Below are 26,512 nucleotides of genomic sequence, written 5' to 3' on the forward strand. Positions count from 1 at the left end.
GATAAGTAAAAGTTTTTAAATTAATGTTCCCATTTACTCCAGACTTTGTTTTTCAATGTCTGGTGGGGAAAAAAGTAAATTTAAGCAATTTTTACATTTTCATGCTTGACATTTTTAAAACCAAGTTTTCGTGAGAATCACCCAATTACAAACATGGGCCACAAAATAAAAGACATGGACAGGTGAAACACAAGACAGAACTGCATTTATGTCTGTTTTTTTATCAATATAGCCTGCAGACACTATGCACTACACATATTTTGGGTGTCCTTTATTTCCTCTTTTTAAAAACAAAATCATCGTGTACTTTCCTGTGTTGAAGGTGATAGACCACTAAGGGAAATGTTCAAATGTGGATTTCTTTGAAACGGGTCTACAAAAGGAGCTTCACTTTCGCTTTCACTAAGAGCACGTGACTCACCCATTCATATGATTCCAAAGCGGGGTGAGTTTCTTTATTGGAGGAGCAGCTGACTTTACAGCAGGTAAACTGAAGAATAAACCAATAAAGAAACTAAGTGCTTTTTATTCAAGGGTGACCAATAGTCCAATTTAATTTGTAAGTATTTTTAAAGAAAATCTAAAGTATCCTAATGCCGTATTTTTTATGTGCCTGTTGTTACAGTTTCTTCTTGAGTTTGTGTGTGAAGTAGAGAGATGTCGTGTAGGTTGATGTCAGCTCCAGTGTGTTTGATCGACACTGATGTTAAGGGGATGTTGTGTGTGAATAAAGATGCTAAAGTCATTCTGGACGGCATCGCGGAGCCGGTTGTGGTCGTGTCTGTGGTGGGACTTTACCGGACGGGCAAATCTTACCTCATGAACCGCCTGGCAGGACATCAGTCAGGTCAGAGAAACTATTGTTTGTTTGGTGGAAGTATTGTTCATATAATTAAAAAGTTTTTATATGAGTAACTTTAACCGGTTACATGACTGAATAAATTCAAGTAAGCTAAACTAATGATGGGAAATCGACAAATTGAAATGAATTGTCCCTTAAGCAACATTACGGACCGACATTTTGTGCAAAACTGTTTATTTTAAGAACTCAAAGGTACAGCTGTGAGATATAATCCTAAACTGATGTGATCAAGACTGTTTAAACCTCATGTCACTTTTTCTTTTAAACTCGGATCAACTTTTTGTTTTAGTGTAGGGAGAAACGAAACTTTTCGAAGCTTTGAATCAATTGAATCTCGGAAAATGATTCACTGTTTCGAACCGCTCGAAACATCTAAGAATGGCGCCACCTGCTGGCGAAAACATTGTAAAAGTAACAAGAGCTCAGTTGCCCCATGTTCTTCTACCCTTTATGTATGTATTTTATAAGATACAAATGTTAGATTTGTAACAAGAGTTTATGTTGTACCTATTTTAATTGCTTGGTAAATATAATAGGAATTTGCAAATATTTGGAGACGTTAAAAAGGATGAAAGGTCCCAAAGCAAGATACTTATGTTATGTAACTTATTACAGGATTTTGATTAATGTGAAATTCCCCGTATTATAATTTTATGTTATTTCTTTTTCTTTCATTTTTTTACTTTATATGTAGCAGAACAATGAATGTAAATTGAGTGTAATCTCAGTCTTCTCTTGTAATTTTCCTAGTTATTAATGCCTTTTTGTATTTCTTGTTCAAAGCATTGAATAATAAAAAACCTAAAGAAAATACTAAAAAAAAAAAAAAAACAAGAGCTCAGTTCAAACTTTTTACAAAATAATTGCAAGATTTCTCTAATAATAGTTTTTTTTTTTTAAGAAAAAATACATTAATTAACTTAAACCGTAAGTTAATTTTTTTGTTTGTTTGTTTTATTTAGCGCAAACAAATGATTAAAACTAACTCCCCTTTTAATTATGCACATTTTGTCATTAAGTCTGTCTATAAACAAAAAGTAGACAAAATGGAAGTGTTATTACTCAGAAGGATGATTTTTTTTTTTACTTTCATAATAAAACTGACCCGAGTTCACCTTACCATATTAGATACTGGGTTCACTTTGTGATCAACTCCCCCTCGTGGTGAACCATTGATTATGACGTAATGATGCCTCGTTCAAATCACAAACCGTAGCCGTTTCTCAATGTCAAGGATACTTCCTTAGCAGGACTAGTCCTTACAAGTCACTTCCTTCAGAGGCTAGGCGAGGCTCATTTAAGCATTCGGAGAACACGTTAAATGGAACAGGCTAGCAAGTGCACGTCATTACGTCATTGCGTGATTGAAAGGTGTGCTTTCGGTGCAGCGCGCATAGGATTGTGGGTGATTTCAGCGCATGAAGGATACAAATATGCATCCTTTCCTGTATATGGGATATTTCTCGAACGAAGGACTCAATCCTTGGCTGAAATTTCGAGGATCCTCAAGATTGGAACAGTCCTTCGACGGACGCCGATGACGTAGCATCCTCGAAATTCTAGCTTCCAAGGATCCTTCCTTGACATTGAGAAACGGCTCGTAAGTCGTAGAAACTTGCCACTTGGTTAACTGGTTGTATATTAGCAGGCTACTCAGATACAGTGAATCAGCCAAATCGGCCCATAGGTGGCGCTATAGCAATGCCCAACGCGTTGGGCCTCATAACTCCTAAACCGGATATCAGACACTCAAGTGTTTGGTATCATTGTAATCCCTGGCTCCTAACTTAAAAAAATTATATCTCCGATTTCATTTTCGGTATGCAATTTGCATAATATGCATTTCAAGCCAAAATGAACTAGTCCTAGGTTTTTCACCTGATCGGAATCGTTCCAACGCAGGAGAAATCTGTGGAGTGAGTAGGTAAATAATTATCGAACAGAATGTGAAATTTCGCTTCAGGGTCACTAATGCTGCGATTACACCAACCGCGGTAGAGGCGTGAAGCGCGAGTGATTTCAATGTTAAGTCAATGTGAAGACGCGTTGAAGCACGTCAGGAGGTCCCGCGGCATGGAAGAGGGGTTCGGCACGGCGCGGAAGATGAGTTTCCGCCTCTTTCGCGCGTAAGGCGCAAATTGAGCGTTGTGCGCGGTATGCTCGGTACGCGCGAATGGTGCTTTTTGTGCATTTTGCGGTTCACGCGAATTTGCGGCTGACCCCCGAGTTGAAAAATTTGAACTTTGGCGGAATTTCGCGCCGCGTTATCCAATCAGGAGCCTGCTTGCTGCTGTGGTGGCGGCCCCGCCCGGTGTCATGCATTCAACCAACGCTTGGTATTGTCCGTAAGCAGTCACCCGGAGCTATACGACACAAATATTTCTATAGAGGAGACAGGAATAAAAAGGACCTCGCTTGGAAGAGTGTTAGTGAGGACATTGGGCAACCTGATAAGTTGTAATACACATTTTACTTTTGAGTCACGTGACGTTTATCGACTCGCGCAGTTTATTTTCCCTCTATAGTAAAGTTACCAAATACAAACTGGTAACTCTCTCGATAAATGCACAACAGTCAACAGTCATCTTGCAAACAGACAACCGCATAGCACTTGCCCCTCCCGCAAGAAGCGGAGTTTGCCTCTGACGCGCGTCAAATGCTTGCTTTTTCCGCGCGTCTACTCCGCTCTACTCGTGCGAATGCATCCAAATTGTTCAAGCGGCAAACCACGTGCTTTAGACGCGATTTTGATGCCTGAAACGCGGTTGGTGTAAACTCAGCATAAGGGGCGCCAAAACTCCATACAGGAAGTAGCCTATCGTCACTGAAATGGCAATAACTCGTGAACGGTTTGAGATATCTTAACGAGGTTTGGTACACATATGTATCAGCTCACTCCGGGCTCACAGTAAAAAAGATTGAATTTCATATTTTTTTATATTTTATTTTGCTGTGCCTCAGGCTTTGCTCTCGGTAACACTATCGAGTCGAAGACCAAAGGGATCTGGATGTGGTGTGTCCCTCATCCCTCTAAAGCAGGACACACTCTGGTGCTGCTGGACACTGAAGGACTTGGAGATGTGGACAAGGTACATCAATATATCGCAAAAAGCATTTTCATGATTTGTTTCTGTGCAGTGATATATTAACTAGAATTCTTTTTTAACAATTACCTAGAATATCGTTAGCCTCATAGCATAATTGCCTAAGTCATTTTTTTAGCCAAATTGTGATATCTGTCTACTTTTACTGTCCTTCCACTGGTGCATCATCCTGCCTTTCTGCCTATGTCCTTAGCCAAGCACAACACTTATTAGAATCCAAAAACACTATCCGCCTTACCATAACAATGTGATTTCTAATTTTAAATATTGTGTTTTTTTTGTGTTTTCCAAAAACATTGAAATATGACTTAGGCAATTATGCTTTGGGGCTAACGATATGTAAACAAGACAAGTTCACTTCACAAAGCAATAACAATAAATACATTGAGTTTTGACGTTTAAAGGTTTCTCACATACATGTAGGCCTTCCACACATAGAAACAGCAAGACAGATAAATAGCTTAAAATGTCACCTATAGATTTTGTATTTCTGATTCTGACCTCTACACTAAATAGCAGTGCCGTGGTTGGATAGTGCAGATTAAGGGGCGGTATTATCCCTTTCTGACATCACAAGGGGAGCCAAATTTCAATGAGCTATTTTTTCACATGCTTGCAGAGAATGGTTTACCAAAACTAAGTTACTGGGTCCATCTTTTTCACATTTTCTAGGTTGATAGAAGCACTGGGGATCCAATTATAGCACTTAAAGGAATAGTCTACTCATTTTCAATTTTAAAATATGTTATTACCTTAACTAAGAATTGTTGATACATCCCTCTATCATCTGTGTGCGTGCACGTAAGCGCTGGAGCGCGCTGCGACGCTTCGATAGCATCTAGCTTAGCCCCATTCATTCAATGGTACCATTTAGAGATAAAGTTAGAAGTGACCAAACACATCAACGTTTTTCCTATTTAAGACGAGTAGTTATACGAGCAGGTTTGGTGGTACAAAATAAAACGTAGCGCTTTTCTACGCGGATTTAAAAGAGGAGCTACATTTTATGGCATAATAGCACTTTTGGGAGTACTTCAACTCGCCTGAAAAGTCCGCTCCCCTTCTCACTCTCATAATGGGAGAGGGAGGGTGTTACTGCGCCGAGTCGAAGTACTCCCAGAAGTGCTATTACGCCATAAAATGTAGCTCCTCTTTTAAATCCACTTAGAAAAGCTCTACGTTTTATTTTGTACCACCAAACTTGCTCGTATAACTACTCGTCTTAAATAGGAAAAACGTTGATGTGTTTGGTCACTTCTAACTTTATCTCTAAATGGTACCATTGAATGAATGGGGCTAAGCTAAATGCTATCAAAGCGTTGCAGCGCGCTCCAGCGCTTACGTGCACGCACACAGATGATAGAGGGATGTATCAACAATTCTTAGTTAAGGTAATAACATATTTTAATATTGAAAATGAGTAGACTATTCCTTTAAACATGGAAAAAAATCAGATTTTCATGATATGTCCCCTTTAATAACATATATGACATATTTACAAATGATTAAACCAAATAGTGTGTTTGTGACATGTGAATGTCTTGTATCATCTTAAAACTGAATGTAAACATGTTTTCCTCGCAAAGGTTCTGCATTCGTTAAAAATGAGCAATAAGATATTTCAATCATAAATCAACCTTACTTTACTTATGAGGTATATTAACATTTAATAAGCGGGATAATGAACAGGCAGACAGTTGTTATTGCGAAATATGCCCCTTTAGTGCGATACAAGACCATCCGCTTCGCATCCTAATCACACTGTTGGGGCTTATTTCTGTGATAACAACCGGCTGCCTATACATTATCCCTTACTTAATACATTTAAATCCCTGTCATGCCCAGATCTAATCAAATTTTCAATGGGAAATGCTTGATTTACATTCAGGAACACAGTTTAAATAAATATTATTTATGTTCATCTTATTAAAAAAAAAATTATTTCTGGGATGCTGTTAACAACATTCAGTTTATGGTTTAATGATTAAGGACTCTTACAGTGATCTTTTGACAGGGCTATTAAAGGCGGGGTGCATGATCTTTGAAAGCCAATTTTGACATTTGAAATCACCTAAACAAACACGCCCCTACCCCAATAGAATCTGGACCTTCTTTTTGATAGACCCGCCCCACACATACGCAACCCAGACAATTATGTTGCTTACTAGACACGCCCCTTACTGCTGATTGGCTACAAGTGTGTTTTGGTACTCGGCCCTACTCCCTTTTCCAAAGTGTTTTAAAAAAACACCCACCCCGCCTTTAACATAAGTTCAACTATTTGTCAGCTGACTGGATCTGTATGTTTCAGGGGGATGAGAAACATGACACTTGGATCTTCTGTCTGGCTCTTCTGCTCAGCAGCACCCTCGTGTACAACAGCTTGGGAGTCATAGATAATATGGCACTGGAAAGACTACAGTATCCTTATATTTAATACTATACCCTAATCTCATAATAATGACACCTTATAGACCTTTTGCGAATCGACGTCACAGTTACGTCGCGCGCGCATGTGGTGGCAGAAAAACAGTGCATTAGACACGAGTGAAACGAACAATATAACTTACTAGAAAATGTCTTGTTGTGCTGTTGAGTGTCAGAATAGGAATGCCAAAATAGATGACCTTCATTTTTATAGTATACTGTCGTCGAAGACACCATTTGAAGATAAATGTAGGTGTTTATGGTTGCAATAAGCCCTCAACCGGACAGACTGGAGTGATGAAATCATTTGGAAATCTTTTAATAATTACAATAGAAAATAATTAGAGAAGATATCCGGAGTTTTGTCGAAGTCTGTTCCCTCGATGTGTCTCTTATAGCGTTTTCATCACGTTACGTTTATAATTCATTTAGAAAGATTAAAGATTTGAATGAGTTCATAATATCAATAATATTACCATTTATTAAAGTTTTCGTATTTTTTTCGTTTTCTATTACTTCTTTTTACCTTATATCTTAGCCTATGTATTTCTTCCTGTTTGTTCTAAATTATGATGTTTACTAATAAATATATAAACATATCGCACACACACACAATGTAAAGTGTTAATAATATATAAAAGGCTTATACAAATTAATTTGTATGTAAACATAATAGTTTTAGAACAAACACGTAGGCTATAAATATAAGGAAGAAATTGAAAACAGGAAAATGATGAAATATTTAATAAATGATATTATACAGAATACATGATAGTATTGCTCTTATAAGTTCGTCAGCGATTCATACTGTAAAAATAATTGATTTACCAATAAAGAACAATACATATACATTACATACATTCACACATATCAGTAGCCAAGCCATTTAAACTTTTAATTTATTTTAAAAATAAACGTAACTTGGTGAAAACGTTATAAAAACATTAGACTTAAGAGAAATATAAGGGAAACAGACTTCAACAGAACACCGGATCCATAAAAATCAAAGTTTAACGCTAAAACACTTCACACAGCTATTGAGAAGCATTCACTTTCTGCCACCAGTTGGGCTCCGCCCACAAAAAAGTCATCTCTGTTTGCAACAAACACGCAAAAGGTCTATAGTCAATAATACAATCTAAAAAGTTCTAAATCAAGCTGTTTTTATAACCCAGCATTGTGTGTGTGTGTGTGTGTGTGTGTGTGTGTGTGTGTGTGTGTGTGTGTGTGTGTGTGTGTGTGTGTGTGTGTGTGTGTTTAGACTTAAAGGAACAGTATGTAGGATTGTGGCCAAAACTGGTACTGCAATCACAAAACTTGTGGCTAAAACTGGTAGTGCAATCACAAAGCTGGCGGCCAATACACAACATGACAACATAAACATCAGTTGAGGGCTGCAACTTCACTTTTTAAATGACAATATCCTGGCTGGACCACTGTTGTCAGTGATAAAAGTATATGAAATGAAAATTATTTCTTAAGGGGATCGCACACCGGCCGCGCAGCTCAGCGCCGCGTAGTGTCGCGCCTAGGAGAACTCTGAGGTATTGTAAACCGGAAGTGCACATTAAATAGCGCAAGCTTCGTCAGATAGCGTCTACTTCAAAATGCAAAATATACATTAGCAGCCAATGTTAATCCTTAATGATTTGGGACAAATATGATGTCATTTAATGTTAAACTATGTGAGTGGCGCTGTGTGGCGCGACAGGGATTTGAACAACTTCCTGAGTCACAGCTGGGCGGCGCCGGGTTGCGTATACTCACAGAAAGCAATGTGTTCGATTTTTTTAGAACGGCGCTGCGCGGCGCTGAGCTGCGCGGCCGGTGTGCGATCCCCTTTAATGTCTAGTGACACATCAGGGCCATTTTATGGTTAATTTGATATAAATTTCTTACATACTGTTCCTTTAAATCCCAGTTTCACAATAAAATGATTTTATCCGTAATTATTGTCAAAACATTATAACACATTTTGGTTTAAAATAGTGAAATACTATTTATTAATAAAGTGTAGGGTTACTAAGGTTTATGGTAATTTGTAACCCTCTCAACTCTTTGTCTACACCAGGGGTGTCAAACATGCGGCCCGCGGGCCGGATACGGCCCGCAAAGGTGTCCAATCCGGCCCGCATGATGATTTATACAGTTTTATTAAATATTAAATACATATTTTAAAAACCCTTTCAGGCGGGTGTCTAGTTCGTTTTTAATATGAGAGACTTGCGGAAAGCAGCAAAACGCGGAACATAGACTAAACACGGTGCCCAAAAATCTTGCCGTTTTATTGTTACCGCTCCGCTAAAGATCCACTGATTCCGGCGATCCACTTCGTGTTTTCCCGACCGCTCCGCAGCATCTCTGTGACGGTGTTCACTCTCTGCCTGGAGAGCGAAGACGACAGTTTCCGAAGTTCGTTGCATTAACAGGTAGATTCATTACATTATATCAGTTGTTAAACAACAGAATTAGTCATTTGTAAGTTTGTTTATCTATTTCTTCCGGTAATGATTTGCTGTCGGTGTTCTAAAAGTGCTAACAAGTTACCAAGCAAACAACAACAAAATATCCACATTCTTGGTATCAACGTTACAATGCTTGTCTAATCGATTTAATGTTCCGGATCAGATCTAAGTTAATATAAACACTTAATTTGCTGTTGTTGGCACACTTTGTAGAAAAAAAATACAAAAAACACCAATGCCTTCCCAAAACAACGACAGAGAACGGAAAGAGAGGCTGCTAAAGGCAGTTCAACATTGCAAACATGGATTCAAAGCTCCATCAAGCCAACAGGTAAATCATATTGAATGTTTAGCAGACTTTAATTCTTGCTATTATATTTCCCATTATAATCACTTGTCTAAGTTGATGCTAGTAATATAACACATCATATTTATAATACTTCATTAAAACCATAATAATAGTATCACCCCCCATAGTGCCCTTTTTGCTTTTGGGCCACTGCCCCATCAAGCATTTTCATTTTCTAAATGACTGTTCTCATTACAAAGAAAAGTGAATGGTTTATAAATAATTTTGGCATTAAGGCAAAAGAAGTTAAATTAAAGCTTTTCAACCTAAGGCCAGTGGGTTTTGTACAGATGTAAATTTGTGTGTATAATATGTACAAAATGAGTGTGACTTATGAAATGTAGTTTTCACAGAGCTGTGTGTTTCTCTGGTTTTCTTGCTAAACAAACTAATTAATTGGTTTGTTTAGTTAATTTTAAGACAATTATCAGCACACTAAGGTTTAAAAAATGATCCGGCCCTCACTTTGAGGCGTTATTTACCATCCGGCCCTCAGCCTAAAATGAGTTTGACACCCCTGGTCTACACTGTGTTATACACTACACACACAAGCACACAGTGTCATTTCTCCTAAATGCCACTGCTATAGATACATGACAGAACTGAGAGAGCACATCCATATAAAGGCGAAACAAGACAACATGGATGAAAGTGAGCAATACTTGAATGTTTTTCCAACCTTTGTCTGGACCGTTCGTGACTTCTGTCTAGAGCTAGAAAAAGACGATAAACCAATCACAGCTGACCAATATCTGGAGGGAGCTCTGGAACCTAAACCAGGTAAGAAAAACACACACACTTCAAGTGATAAACTTGAGTTACAAATGACAGCAGTGGTAATCTGTAATTCTTTATTATTCATAGGTGACTCAGATAGGATTGAGCAGTGTAATCTGCGACGCCGCTGTCTGCAGAATTTCTTTGTGACGAGAAAGTGTTTCGTCTTCCCTCGACCTGCTACACCGAAGGACATGAAGAGAATGGAGAAGCTGACGGAGGCTGAGCTCGATCCAGAGTTCCTGCAAGAGGCAAACGTTTTCTGTGAATACATCTACAGCAGTGCACCGTCCAAAACTATGGGGGCAGGTTGCACAGTCACAGGAACCGGTGAGGACCACAGAATTTATTATAAGACATATAAATGCCATTTTTATCAGTGGTGGCCGGTGACTTTTTTTTCAGGGCCGCTTGATGCGAAGTTCATTACAACATGTATGTAGCCCTTCATGTGTGTGGTTCGCGGGGCTTTGAACCAGAATTTTTTCCAAATTGGTTCGTTCCGAACAGAAACAGTATGTTAACGTTTTCGGTTCAACCCTAAAATTGACGTTCCTGAACCGGTTAATAACGTTCCATGTCAGCTGTGGGACATACAAATAAATAGGCTGATCATTAGGACATTAAACTTAAATTATTAGTCTACATAATTTTCCTTAAGTCTCTATCTTGTCATCAAACATTAAAAAAGGCTACATTATGTAAGCGGCATAACTGTGATTTTGACATGCCTACCTTTGTTGAGTTCACTTAAACATGCGCACAGACGGAGGACGAATTCATAACGGCGCTTTGGCAAGAAGGTGCAGCATAAACAGTCGCCCCACATAAAGTGAAATTTACGTTGATTTTCAGTGCTTTATTCGCCAAATGTATTTTAATGGACTACAGTATGAGACACAGTAGCGCAACCCCAGCTAACAATTTTTGGTTCCTAAAATGTTTTTCTAACGTTAGTTTTTGGTTCTAAAAACGTTCCCCTAATGTTTTAACGTTTGTTTTTGGTTAGCCAGGAAAGTTTTCTTTACAGAAAAAAACTTTATTTTTAGGTTAGTTTAACGTTCCCCTAACGTTATAATAACGTTAGGTGAACGTTAGTTTTAGGTTAGTTTAACGTTTATTTAACGTTATAATAACGTTAGAAGTTAGTTTTAGGTTAGTTTAACGTTTTCCTAATGTTTTCCTAACGTTATAATTATCCTGCACCCTGCAACGTTATGAGAACGTTATTTTATGGTTGCAAAAAATAAAACCTAAAAATAACGTTCCCAGAGCATTATTATTTGGTTCCCAAAATAATAACCAAAAACTAACATTAGGGGAACGTTCTGTGTTTGTTGGGACTCTCAAGTTTATACATCAAGAGTTCTGATCTTCGAAGGGCGGAGTTGGACCGGACACATTCAACCGCATGTGCGGTTAAATTGTTTAAAATCACTTAAGTGATAACATTTGCAAGCCTTTGAAACACGTGAACAAGTTAACTTCACCGAGTATTGCACAGAAATCTTGTCAAAGAACGAAAAAATTAGGGTATTAACCCGTTACTTTTATTTTAAATAAACATTTCTGATCCGGAACATATCTTTTGAAAGTTTCTGGTTTTGTTTCTGTTCCTTGCAAAACATCAAAAGTTTCTGGTTTTCGTTGCGTGAACCGGTTTAAAGCCTTGGTGGTCGTCATTTCAAAATATTTGTTTGGTGCGTCAAGTGATCCTGTGTGCATCACGTGTCTTGTCAAAATAAGTGCCTGCTGCAGACGTGTCTAAATGAGGGTTCATGATAATTATTTCTTTATGATTTGCCAGATAATCGCATAATCTCATGATTAATCAGAGTTTACTGTTAAGGGAGTGTCTTGTGTGTATTTTGTGAATGTGAGCGTCTCTTTTATCATAAACGGTTTTGACGCGTGTGCAGCAGGCACTTATTTTGACAAAACACGTGATGCACATGGTTCACATGACGCAACAAACACATATTTTGAATTTGGGCCCATCGGATGAGCAGTCACGAGCCGCCACTGATTTTTATAAATAACAGTTTTTTTTGCTTTTACTCATGAATGTTTAAACTTTATTTATTTAAACTTTAATTCAATTTCTCTGTACTAATGAAAATGAAGTACAAGTGTGAATATGTTTGTTTTGGTAGTTTTGGGTAATATGGCGGAAGTGTATGTGGAGTCAATCCGCAGTGGAAGTGTACCGTGTCTGGAAAACGCAGTGATTTCTCTGGCTAAGATCCATAATAAACAAGCAGTGAATGAAGCTCTTCAGCTCTACGGGTCTGAGATGCTCAAATCAATCCAGTTTCCAGTTGATCCAAAACAGCTGACTAATATTCATGAAAGTGTGAAGAAGAAAGCTATTGAAGTCTTCATGCGTCAGTCCTTCAATGACACGGATCAAACTTACCAACAACAGCTTGCGGTACCTGCAAACATACACACAAACCAAAGTAAATGGTTAGAGAAAGACATACAGATAAACAGCAGAAAAGGAAGTGTGATCATAGCCAGGAAGTAAAATAAAACTATTAAAAAATGTATAATAATGTAATTAAAGCATAAACATGGTAATGTATGTATCTTATTTGTGCATAACCATACTAAAATATAGTATAAATCAATGTATAAAACATGCAATGTTGTGAAAATAGGTTTTATTTTTTGTTAAAGACCACATGAATAATACAGTTTGTAGCATATAAAGTTAGCAAAAACCTCAAGATAAGTTTTTCTAGCTGGATGGAGCCATAGAGTGAGCGTCTTTATCTCTGTATCTGTTTCTGCAGATGAATATTCAAACACAATATGAGCGTTTGTGTGAACAGAATAAGGAAGAATCTAAAAACCTGTGTCAGTCGGTTCTGCGATGTGTGTTTGAGCCGCTGGAAAACAGCTTGCGTAATAAAGACTACATGAAACCTGGAGGACACAGACGGTACAGAGACACACTTACGCAGCTATCCAGAGATTATAGATCAAAAATACAGACCCAAATAATGGTACAAAATACACTCACACTTCTTGCATTTATTTTTCTTATTAAAGATGCAGTATGTAAATTTTAGCGGCATCTAGTGGTGAGGTTGCAAATTGCAACCAAAGGCTTAGTCCACTGCTCACCCCTCGCTTTTGAAACACATAGAGAAGCTAAGGTAGCTGCCACCGGACAAACACGTCATTGCCGGAGACAACTTGGTTAAAAAAATTGTCCGTTAGGGGCTTCTGTAGAAAAATGGCGACACAAAATGGCGACTTCCACGTCAGGGGAAGGTAAAATGGTCTCGTTCTAAGGTAATAAACACATAACGGTTCATTATGAAAGGTCTTTATACACCCCTGATAATACAGTTTGTATATTATTTTGCATTTCTGTCAAGAGATCCTTCTAAAAATTACACACTGCACCTTTAAAATTGTGTACGGAAACAATTACGGGATGTGTTTGTGTTCACGCAGAAGTCTCACCGGGAATTTTATGGGATTTTTCTGGGATCAACATGCAGCGTGAATGGGGTTACAGAGAGAGAGAAAAAGACATATAGTACAAACAAGTAAGAATTTGCATCTTTTTTAACAGAGCGAGGAGGTATTAGGAAAGTATTTGGAAGAGAAAGAAGATACTGGAAGATTGATTCAAGCGACAGATGACTGTTTGACTGCAGCAGAACATCAGAAAGAATGTAAGTAACTCAAATTTGTAAATGTGTACATAAATGTTTTCCATTAATGTATGGTTTGTTAGGATATGACAATATTTGGAAGAGATACAACTACTGTATTTGAAAATCTGGAATTGAGGGTGCAAAAAAATCTAAAAATTGAGAAAATCACTGGCGGTAACACTTTACTGGAAGGGGTGTTCATAAGACTGACATAACACCTTCATAATAATGACATCACACTTGCCATGAACATGAATGTGATTTATGCACATTTATGACAATTGTCATTGAGGCTTTGTCCACACGAAGCCGGTGCATTCCCTATGCGAGAATTTTTTTCCTTGTTCTAAAAAAATTATCCGTAAACACGAAACCACTGAAACCGACTAAAAGCGGTGTAGTATATATGCCAGACCAGTATGGGGCGCTGTAATTCTGCCACAGATATACACTATACACGAAGAAGAAGACTTTGAGCATGCGCATAACCAACGTATGATGTTGTCCATTATCGCTTGTTGCTCACCACAATTGCATAGAAGCAATAGATTTTGCTGTAATAAAGCTTTTTTTTTTTATAAAGCTAGTAGGCTTTAGTAGCTTCTGTACAGGGCCGGAGTGGGGCCACTTTTCAGCCCGGGAGTTTCAGGCCCAAGACCGGCCCACTTTTTCCATAGTGTTATTCCAAATTAGCACTTTTTTCAAATTGGATAAATAAAGCAACAGTTCAGCTCTTACTATAGTTTTTTATTAATATCATGGTTCAACAAATAAGGTAAAAGGTAAATAATATTTCACTTAAGATGAGAAGTTAACAAAATATTCCTCTACACTCTAAAAAAGGCTGGGTTATTTTTTTACCCATAATGGGTAAATATTGGACAGAACAAATGCTGGGTTAAAATAACCCAATGTTGGGTTGTTGTTATGCAACCATGGATTATAGTAACCCAACAGTTGGGTTAAAACAACCCAGCATTGGGTCAATTTTAACCCAGCAGCGTGTTCTGTCCAATATTTACCCATTATGGGTCAAAAATAACCCAGCCCTGTTTAGAGTCTATTCCACAAGGAAAGGTTGATAAATTATTAGCATTGCTAATGCGATGAGGGCTATGATTAATCAGGTGCAAATAGAAATATAAAACCCAGTCCTAATTAAAAAAGAAAACAGTTTGACAAAAAATATTAAATCCAATATTGGGTAAATATATAGCATAAAAAGTGATTTATAAGCTTTTTTTGGGCTGCTCATTTTTGACTGGGAACACAAAAGGTGTTATATGGTTCTGAACACAACCTGAGGGTTAAATAACTTTAATTCATATTGTTTACTCATTGCCTCCTCGTTTTCAGCTTATCTGCTGCTCAGAACCTGCTTGCATAATATTTGCAAAGTCTATGAATCGCATGTATACACAAAAGGCTAATATTTTAACAAAAAAAATGTTGGCTTGTAAATAGTTTGAAAACGGTATTAGCCGAATAATTACGTTGCTAATGCTAACCATTACTAGGCGTATTTCTCTTTAAGTTACCTGTTGTCACTTTTGTTTGTCCTCTTGAAAATAAATCTGTAAGTTTGTCACATTTGGCAGCATCATCCTAATGGATTTTTTCTTCAACCTGTTTTTTTTCGCCCTCCTCCTCTCAGACGCGTATTGTTACGGTAGGGCCGGCCCAGCCTACCGGAGAAAAGATTTCTTGGACGCGCTATGGACCGAACCAACTCTATGGGAGGGGAGGGGAAAATTCCTTCACATGGTACAACCCATGCAGAGGCTGCGCGCTGCAGTGTCAATGGGAAACGTGTGAAGTGTCATTTAAGAGAAGACAGACTCACTAACGTGACAAATGAAAAAAAAAAAAACTCGACCGGCCCAAAAGTGAAGCGGCCCACCGGGAATTCTCCCGGTTCTCCCGATTACCCACTCCGGGCCTGCTTCTGTAGCACGAACACAATCACATAGTCCGCCTTTATTGTTGTTGCTGTTACGTGTGACGCTTCCGACACGTGATGTGATGACGTTTTCGCTTCACAAAATATACGGATTGGCTGTACACACGAAACCGCAAGGGTGTCGATTTCAGATTTATCCACTTTAGGACCCGGTTTCAAAAAATAGCGGTTTCACTCTCTCAAAACGCCGGATCCGTGTGGACGAAACGGCAATACGATAACAAATTTATACGTATACAGTGATATGCGTCTCCGTGTGGACAGCCCCTAAGTGTCATTCGTTCAGTTATGTCATTTTTAATGCAAAGATGATATTGTTGGAGATGTCTTTGTTATGACAACTTGACATAAACCAATACATCATAACTTCTGTAATAAACATGACACAGCAGAATAATTATCAAACTTAAGAAACAACCCAGCTTTATGGGTTAACATGACATTAAACTTTCATTAAAATGTTATTAAGTGTTAATACAATGTCAAATATTTTTATAACAGCATCATAAATATTTTTCTTGACCTCAACTACAGTGGTACAAAGTGAACTTCTCATTAAAATGTCAATAAGTGTTAATACAAATAATTGTAAATACCTTAACAAAATGTAACAGACATGTCAAAAGATTATACTTAACTTTATGTATGTGCAAAATACACACAGAGGGTTCTGAAATTTTCTGACAAAAAAGAAAAAAATTAACAAAACATTTAATTAATTTAATGTAATTAACTGTTTTTCCAGCAATATGGACCCAACGCTGCATGGCTAAACCCAATATTGTGCTGTTTTCATTTAAGTTTAGTTGAATCAGTCTCCAAATGCAATTAAAATACAATTTTATCAATTCTTCTTCTTCTTCTTCTTCTTCTTCTTCTTATTATTATTATTATTATTATTATTATTGGATGATTGATTTTATTTCTTAAACACAAGGAGGACACTTTATGAACTGCATATTATTTATGATGCTGTTATAAAACTATATGACAGAGTATTAACACTTAGTGATATTTTAATGACACATTATATTTGTCTCAGTTGTAAAAATTGGTCAGTTATGTTGTCTTAGTAATGTCAAATTGTCATGACCAGTTATGATGTATTTGTGTATGTTAAGTTGTCATAACAAAGACATCCCAAACTATGTCATCTTTGCATTAAAAATGTCACAACTAAACTAATGACACTTAATAACTAAATGTGAATAAAATCTCCTTCATGTTTATAACAAATGTTATGTCATGATTATGAAGGTGTCATTTTAGTCTTATGAACACCCCTTCAAGTAAAGTGTAACCAAATTGCATTTTAAAGTTGTTGTCCAAACCCTTAGCAACACATATTACTAATGATAAATACATTTTTGATTTATTTACGGTAGAACATTTACTAAATATCTTCACAAAATACAATCTTTACTTAAAGCAACACTATGTAGTTTCCATGTAAAAATGATTTACAGCTCCCCCATGTGGTTGAAAAGCGCAACAGTGCCTGGTATCAGACACTCTTCTGCAGGCAGGGGGAGGGGCGGGGCTGTGTGCTCTACCCTCCACCGCCACTTTCAGAGTGTGCTTGTAGCAGCTAGGAGGCTGCTCAGGTTGCAGCAACACAATTTGTCCAGTTAAATGTTGTTCTATCACTGAAATAATTTTAGAGACATTATTTAAAGGTAAATGTAAATAATATTGTAATGTTTTTAGGCATAAAACAGAAATGTATAATTTTGAACCATACAATGTATTGTTGGCTATTGCTACAAATATACCCATACGGCATGAGACTGGTTTTGTGGTCCAGGGTCACAGATTGATCATTCATGTAAATTGTTCACACCACATTCATATAGCTGATTTTCGTACACTATATATCTGTTCCAGTAATTACAATGTAAAAATAAAATACGTAATAAAAGATCGCATTTTGAATGCTACACCATAGTCACATTTTGTTTGGCTAATGCCTTTTCTTTTTCCAAAACAAAGGTGTCCATGTGCACATAGCACAACTATAAACAGCATCTATAGCACGCAACACTTGACAGAGCTGACAAATATTGCCTTATTTCGTCACCGTTTTGCACGTGTAGGTCTGGAAAGCTGTTAAAGCCATAATGCCTCATATAAGCAACAATTGCAGCCATTTCTAGTGCAAAATGGTTTAAGAGATGCTTTTTGGCGTTAAAAAATGGCGCAAATACCAGTAATATCTCACGCACAAACATTGTGTAGTAAATCGTCTTGGGTGAATCATTTAAACAATTTTCTCCCATAAATGGTTAAATGCATATGCAATAAGGTCAGTCACAAAAAAAACTAGACCACACCTCTTCTGCATGAATTATCCAATGTGCGTCTTCAGTAAATCTTGACAGCTGTTATTTAATGCAAAAATGATGGTTTGTGCTGGCGCAAGATGTTAGTAAATCTGACCCTAAATCTTTTTAACACCTTCCTAGCATCATGATTCCACTGTCATTTACCCTTACTTTCTGGACTCCAGTTTCCATAATCCTTTTCACCCCGTCATTCACCATCCTGGTATCATTGCCATCACCTGTTTACTATTATCTAAACTTTGTCTTTTGTTGATTCTAGTCAATGTCTATGCAACATCTTATTCGTCATCCTCTTCTCCTGTGTTTGGACACCTAAATGATATCAGATGTATTTTAAGTAGAGTTTATGTCTGTATACGCACTAAACCGTCTCTCTGTCTTGACAGTGGAAAGACAAAGGCGACTTATTTTAGAACGTGAGCAAAGAGAACGAGAGGCAGAGAACCGGCGACAGAAACAGATACTAGAAGAACAACAACGAGCCCATGAGGAGCATATGAGACAACTCATGGAGAAGCAAAGACTTGAAGAAGAGAGAATGAGACAAGAAAATGAACGCTTGCAGGAGGCCAGACTAAGGGTAAGACGACTAATACATTCACTGTGCCGCCATGTTTTTACTGTACAGTAGCCCTAAACAGACAAACTGCTCAACAGAGCGTGTTTGGTCACAACGTTGTCTCAGACGATGACGTGTCTGTACTGTGGCGGCTACTGTAGCTTCACTATTTATTTTAAAGAATGATACAAAATACAGTGGGTGTGAAAAAGTGTTTGCCCCCCTCAAGTTTAATAACCCTTAATAATAAAAACCTTCATTTAAAAAGTGCATGTTGTGTTCACTTGTGTTATCTTTGACTAATATTGAAATTTGTTTGATGATCTGAAACATTAAAGTGTAACAAATGTGCAAAAACATAAGACATCTGGAGAGGGACCAACACTTTTTCACACCACTGTAGTTTTTGTTTTGACATCTAGTTAAGAATATATACATTTAAACACTTAATCCATACTGTATGTGTAAAAACATGCCTAAAAGTAAAGCGAAATACAAAATGAGAAAGAAGTTAAGGAGGAGAAGGCAGAAACTAGAGATAAGATGGGTCAAGGCCATAAGACATGAGCTGAGAGACAGAAGGGAGGGATGCACCTGGAGAGAAGTATTGTGAAACTGTAGAGGAGGATAAAAGACCTTCAGAACAAGATTTCTGAAAGTAGATATTTTACACAGAGTTTACCAGGAAAGCATAAACACACATTAGTTTTACCCAATATCACAATAAATATATACAGTGAGGAAAATAAGTATTTGAACACCCTGCTATTTTGCCACTTAGAAATCATGGAGGGGTCTGAAATTGTCATCGTAGGTGCATGTCCACTGTGAGAGACATAATTTGACCCACTCCTTCTGTAGATCAGTCAGGTTTCTGGCCTGTCGCTGAGAAACACAGAGTTTGGGCTCCATCCAAAGATTCTCTATTGGGTTTAGGTCTGGAGACTGGCCACGCCAGAACCTTGCTATGCTTCTTACAGAGCCATTTTTGGTTATCCTGGCTGTGTGCTTCGGGTCATTGTCATGTTGGAAGACCCAGCCTCGATCCATCTTTGCTGTAACTGAGGGAAGGAGGTTGTTCCCCAAAATCTTGCAATACATGGCCCCGGTCATCATCTCCTTAATACAGTGCAGTCGCACTGTCCCATTTGCAGAAAAACACCCCCAAAGCATGATGCTACGACCCCCATGCTTCACAGTAGAGATGGTGTTCTTGGGACGGTACTCATCATCATTCTTCTTCCTCCAAACACGTTTAGTGGAATTATGACCAAAAAGTTATATTTTGGTCTCATCTGACCACAAGACTTTCTCCCATGACTCCTCTGGATCATCCAAATGGTCAATGGCAAACTTAAGACGGGCCTGAACATGTGCTGGTTTAAGCAGGGGAACCTTCCGTGCCATGCATGATTTCAAACCATGACGTCTTAGTGTATTACCAACAGTAGCCTTGGAAATGGTGGTCCCAGCTCTTTTCAGGTTATTGACCAGCTCCTCCCGTGTAGTTCTGGGCTGATTTCTCACCTTTCTTAGGATCATTGAGACCCCACGAGGTGAGATCTTGCATGGAGCCCCAGTCCGAGGGAGATTGACAGTCATGTTTAGCTTCTTCCATTTTCTAATGATTGCTTCAACAGTGGACCTTTTTTCACCAAGCTGCTTGGCAATTTCCCCGTAGCCCTTTTCAGCCTTGTGGAGGTGTACAATTTTGTCTCTAGTGTCTTTGGACAGCTCTTTGGTCTTGGCCATGTTAGTAGTTGGATTCTTACTGATTGTATGGGATGGACAGGTGTCTTTATGCAGCTAACGACCCCAAACAGGTGCTTATAATTTAGGATAATAAATGGAGTGGAGGTGGACATTTTAAAGGCAGGCTAACAGGTCTTTGAGGGTCAGAATTCTAGCTGATAGAGAGGTGTTCAAATACTTATTTGCAGCTGTATCATACAAATAAATAGTTTTAAATAATCATATATTGTGATTTCTGGATTTTTTTTACATCATGTCTCTCACAGTGGAAATGCACCTACAATGACAATTTCAGACCCCTCCATGATTTCTAAGTGGGAGAACTTGCAAAATAGCAGGGTGTTCAAATACTTATTTTTTCTCACTGTATATAAATGATCGCCAACCTCAAGAGGTCACATTGTATGAACTGTTTTATTGTGCCAATTTGTAATCCTGTCAAAAAAATTTGCCATATGTCTAAAGCCCTATTCGGATGGTAATTGTTTCTCGTGGGGATGTAAGGTATTTTCATAATTTACAGGGGGTAGTCAGTGATTTTATTGCTGTCCGAATCCAGAATGTCGCTGTTTTTCTCCGACCACCCAGATAAAAATTCCTGCCCGACTTACCTAGTTTTTTTGATAAACACCAAGGTTGTGTGGTAATTTATTTGCCGTCAAAATCCACAAGGGCGTTTGGGCGAAAGTTTGTTACTGCAGCTCCGCCTCAGGGCTCCATATATATGTTATGCTGCCCCGTTTGTAATTCGCCCTCTGTCTGTGTGTGAGAGCTCGTTTAAGGGGACTCAGTAGTGCACACATGGAGAGATATGCAGTCTGTGCATACTTGGTCTTAAAGAGACAGTAAGCTCAATTGACCTACTTAAGTCTGTGTCATTAATGTTAATCAAACAACCTAAGATGAAGAGAAAATCACTTCTGAAGCTTTAAAAAATAATAATTACATTTAATTAATACAATAAATGCAGTGTTTTTATTCATTTGATTTCTGTAATGATTTTAGACCTTACTTAATGTGCAACTTTGTTCTTTTTTATAAATGTTTGTAATTTCTTGATTTGTTAATAGAATTTTCACATACTTTTTTTTGCTGATCTAAAAAACGATCCGATCCGTGCCTTAAAAACCGCAATGTGATCCGAACCGTGAGTTTTGTGATCCGTTGCACCCCTAATGAGTAATGTTGAATATATAAACTTTGAAGTCTTAAAGCCTAGTAAATGCACTTTTAAATGTGATTCTCTCAGAAAATGAGTCGCCAGTGTGTGTGCAGAAACATCATGTTATTATGTAAATCCATCTATTCTTCTTTGTGTAAACTGCAACAGTCACACAAAACAAGCTGTTGAGGATCCCCTATCAATGTGATGTCATATTGATTACGCCCCACCCATCACCACTCACAGACTCCGCCTTATGAGCGCGTAGTTCAATCTTCTGTCAGACACACATGCTTTAATGTAGTCCAAAGCACATGTGTAAGCCCTCTACCCACTACTTTACATACGGGGAGGGGAACAGAAGCTTTCTTTGCATTTAAAGAGACACACACAAAAACAGCACGTTTTTCATTGCAGCCACAAATGGCCATGTTTAACATCGTATAAAGAAAGATTTGTGGTGTATTTTGAGCTGAAACTTAACAGACACATTCTGGGGATATCAGAGACTATTTTTATATTGCTGAAAATACCTAGGTTAGGGGCCCTTTAAATCTTGTTTCATAGCAGCTTTACAAGAAATACTGCCTTACAAACCCCAGCGAGTGAGATAACGGGCACTGATAAAGAAAACACACAAGCATAAATATTTCTGGAATGTATATGTAGAATTTATTTTTCTGTGAAATTTTTGGGGAACCCCTAGAAATTCCTGGAGGCCCCCTGGGGCTCCCAGGACCCCATTTTGAAAACCCCTGTATTAGTCTACACATCTGGGTGTTTGGACTGCTATTAGATGTGTTTTAAACACCAAATTGCTTGCTGGGTATTACATTTGTGGTTTTAGGATGTCAGATATTCTTTGTAGCAGTTAAGGGTCTTTGTCAGCTATTTTGTTTCATTATGTTTTGTATATTATATTACAGGAACAGGAGCGTTTGCTTCAGGAAAGGCATCAACAGCAGGCTGCAGAGCTGCAGATGATGATCAATAGAATGAATGTACGCCATTCAAGTAGTAGTGACGATTGCTGCATCCTCTGATCATACACTTGACACCCCTGCATTATGTTGTTATGTTTTTGAATAGTTACATATATTTTAGGTCAAATATGAGGAGCTGAAACATGCATCTAGACTTGAGCCGTGTCTGGGAAACCACTCCTAAATGTACTGTAGTATCACCTGACCGGTGTCTAAGACTGATGAATGCATATCTACTTATAGATTTCATGCTCTGTAGGTTTATGTGGTGATATGGTCTAGCCATTACTTTCATTTATAAGATCACTTAATTATTGAAATATAATAATATTATGTTGAAAAGCTGTAAACGTTGCACTGATATTTCTGAATTATTTGATGCATAACTAATGATGGTTATTTATAAAATAAAATGCTGGGCCACCAAAAAAAAGTAATTTTGAGATTTTTGTTCTGAAATATTTTTAAGGACCCCACTGACTCCTGAATGTCTAGATAATGACCTTTAACTCAATTCTTATTATTGCCTGCCACTGCATTACAAACCATAGAGGCAATATCTTATTAAAGGGATATATCACATTAAAGGGGCCATGGGACAAGACTTTTTTAAGATGTCAAATAAATCTTTGGTGTCCCCTGAGCACATATGTGAAGTTTTAGTTCAAAATATCATATAAATAATTTATTATAGCATGTTAAAATTGCCACTTTGTAGGTGTGTGCAAAAATGTGAAGTTTTGGGTGTGTCATTTAAAATGCAAATGAGCTGAAATTTAAACACTGATCAGAATGATGGTGGTTTGTTGCAATTAAAACTCAATTGTGCTTTTCTCTGCACTAAATGGCAGTGCTGTGGTTGGATAGTGCAGATTAAGGGGCTGTATTTTATAATAAGGGCTCCTTATGACATCATAAGGAGAGCCAAATTTCAACAACCTATTTTTTCATGTGCTTGTATAGAATGGCTTGCCAAAACTAAGTTACTGGGTTGATCTTTTTCACATTTTCTAGATTGATAGAAGCACTGGCGACCCAATCACTTAAACATGGAAAAAGTCAGATTTTCATGCCATGGCCCCTTTAAAATGAAATTAGTTCAGTTACAGTTTATTGAAAGGTAAAGTTTTATTGAGTTTTAAATCTCGAAGGCGATGGATGTTTTGTTATACTGTAGCAATACACTGTTTGCTTGGTTAAGCATGTGAAACATCAAATGAGTGAATGACATGAGTGATTTTCAATATGGCCAGATGAGGGAGCCATATACATATTAGAAATACAGTATTGTGCAAAAGTCTTAGGCCACCATGCCAGAATTAGATTTGTTGTTTTTGCAATGTTATAGTGATCATATATAATTATTTCTCAGTTTCTTTAATAGAATACATTCAGAACATACATGAAATCTGTATGTAGTATTAAAAACTGTATAAAAATGTAAACTGATGTGTCAAGTTTTTAAGGTAAACTCCCCTTCCACTTGAGCAATAGCTGGAAACTGCAGGATCTATTAAACCTAAATGAAATAAAATCCTAATTTCTAATTTTAAAGAAATGACTCTTTTTACTTCACTCTGCTCAAAACGCCACAAACGGTGCGTAAACAACAAATAAACTGTGATTGATCACTTTACAAGAATTCTTTCTGTCAGGGCCGCCCCGAATTGTAAGGGCCCCACAGGTGTAGGGGACGCACAAAATGGGTAGGGCCTTTCTCGAGAGCACTGAGCTGTCCTGACAGATCTAATCAGCTTGATTTATATTCATGTGCAGTCCCAAAAGGAACGTATTTAAGCAGCAAACCAGTGTCGCGTGACTAATGACAAAAAGATCTGGGAACAAGAAAAAAATTAAAAACAATTTTATGTTAGGTTTCGATGAAGGCTATCTGCATTTTATAGCATTTTTACTGTTGTATATAAGACAAAAATATCAGTCGAATTAACTGTCTGTGTCTCAAAGTCTCCATGTTAAAAAGCATACAAATATGTATTTTTCTGTTATGAGTTTTCTTTTCAGAGTAACATGTTGGCCTATCATCTACTTTAAAAACGCACTGTAAATCTCATTTGTGCTGTCATATATTTCAGTGCACTACACAATATGTAAAATAATATTGTGCCACTTCCAGCATAATCTATAATCCTTAATACTACAGCAGAGAAAGACAGAGCTTATCTCATGGTCACAATGATTGATGCTCTGTCAACAAACACACACCCCTCCCCAAATAACCCACACTGCATGCCAAATACTTCATAATCTTTTAGCCAAACAAAGAAATCTGTGCATTGTGATTGCTTGTATCCGTGCAGTGCTAGAAACACATAAATCTGCATTCAATTATTAATGCAGGGCTAAATATATTTTATTGTTTTTAATTTTTTATATTGTGAGTAGTGAGTCTCTGACGTGAAATTCGTACATCCAGGCAGCAACACAACGTTACAAGGTTAACATTATCAGGCAGTGGCGGCTCGCGACTGCTCATTCGAGGGGCGCAAATTCAAAATAAGTGTTCGGAGTGTCATGTGTGTTCCTTGTGTTTTCAAAATATGTGTTGTTGCGTCATGTGAACCATGTGCATTGTGGTTTTGCCAAAATAAGTGCCTGCTGCACACGCGTCAAAACCGTTTATGATGAAAGAGACGTTCATGTTCACAAAATACACACAAGACACTACTTTAACAGTAAACTTTGATTATGCATGAGATTATACGAGTATCTGGTAAACGCGAGCGTCTCTTTTATCATAAACCCTTTAGACGCGTCTGCAGCAGGCACTTATTTTGACAAGACACGTGATGCACATGGATCACTCGACGCGCAGAACACATATTTTGAAAAAAGGAACCACACACATGACGGGCTACATACATGTTGTGACGAACGTCGCAGCAAGCGCCCTCGAAAAAGTAGTCACTGGCCTCCACTGTTATCAGGTTAGTTTATGGTGCCCAAAATCACCATCAGCTCAATCACAGTCGACACACCCACAGACCACCTACAGTATAAAACCACCTGATTCATGATTCTGCATATAAACATTTTATTTGGATGACATTAACTGTAGTGCACATTATGCAATAGCAAGCTCTGGGTCAGTTACAATTTTTTTTAGGCTTGACGCCCCATTCAGACAGCCAGCAGTTGCATAGCGACACAATCTCATTTATTTCAATGGAAAACGGGCGACTTCTGGCGGCACGAGTGAAAGTGACCGTTGGCGACCATATGGGCATGTCCAGCGATGCGAGAAAGTTAAGAAAAGTTTAACTTTTTATGCAAATGTCGAGGGAATTTCGAGAGCGACTGTACTGCCCCCTTGTGGGAAGAGTTATTTGTGTTTTGAGTTCCTTGTGTTTTGTCCACGCAGAGCTACCGTAGTTCAGTTGTTCTCCTAACCTTCCTACAGCAAGTCATGCTCCAGAGTGTTAAAATCTGTAAATTACTATTTTGGTCCCTAAAAATATCTGTCTGTAAGTATTTGTTTGATAGTGATCTTTGCTTACATTAGATGTCAAATTTAGTAATTTAGCATGTTTTCTATTTGTAATTTGTAAGAAAATATATGCCGCTAATACTGTTAGCTTCCCTATTGCATTTTCCATGTATGTTAGCATTGTGCTAATGAGATTTTGAGGGTTTTAGTTAATTATAAGCTACTTGTTTTATTTTTGAATAATCTATTCTCCCTATTAAGATTGTAATATGCATTCTCTTTATTTCTGTATGTTACAGTTTTACAGTCCTACCAGTAAAACACACTAAACGAGCAAGATGCTTCCTGGTTCTTTATTGGAGACTGTTAGCTATCTGTAAAGCTAGTTCACTCACACTAGTAAAGGCAGAATAGTAAAAAGACAAATGGAAGGTCAGCCAAAAGTTAATACAGAAGACAACACTGCTGTCCCTGACCACCAAAGTACAGTCAGCAACGTTGGTGACCAGTGGGAAACAAGATCAAACTGTTCCAACAGCTCACGTGCCAGTCAGCGATCACATGCCAGTCAGTGGTCACATGCCAGTCAACGGTCACGTGCCAGTCAATGGTCCAATGCAAGTGTTTTGGCGGCAAAAGCACGTGCTAAAGCAG

General features: G+C 37.8%; 1 protein-coding gene across 3 annotated transcripts; it reads left to right on the forward strand.

The window, feature by feature from the left end:
• Positions 1-23,815, forward strand: LOC141349063 (guanylate-binding protein 1-like). Of its 3 annotated transcripts, none has more exons than XM_073864349.1 (11): positions 203-559; positions 651-847; positions 3,824-3,951; positions 6,278-6,387; positions 9,797-9,987; positions 10,072-10,314; positions 12,138-12,415; positions 12,780-12,992; positions 13,571-13,673; positions 18,344-18,537; positions 22,357-23,815. In XM_073864349.1, the coding sequence occupies exons 2-11, from the start codon at positions 658-660 to the stop codon at positions 22,471-22,473; spliced, it is 1,767 nt and encodes a 588-aa protein (XP_073720450.1). In that variant the 5' UTR covers positions 203-559; positions 651-657; the 3' UTR covers positions 22,474-23,815. The 3 variants fall into 3 exon arrangements, with proteins under 3 accessions (XP_073720451.1, XP_073720450.1, XP_073720449.1); XM_073864348.1 differs by having other exon boundaries at positions 205-485; positions 626-847; positions 22,357-23,814; XM_073864350.1 differs by lacking the exons at positions 18,344-18,537; positions 22,357-23,815 and having other exon boundaries at positions 1-485; positions 626-847; positions 13,450-13,582.
• The last annotated feature ends 2,697 nt before the right edge of the window (positions 23,816-26,512 follow it).

Source organism: Misgurnus anguillicaudatus, unplaced genomic scaffold (genome assembly GCF_027580225.2).
Source record: "Misgurnus anguillicaudatus unplaced genomic scaffold, ASM2758022v2 HiC_scaffold_26, whole genome shotgun sequence".
Classification (NCBI taxonomy): Eukaryota; Metazoa; Chordata; class Actinopteri; order Cypriniformes; family Cobitidae; genus Misgurnus; species Misgurnus anguillicaudatus.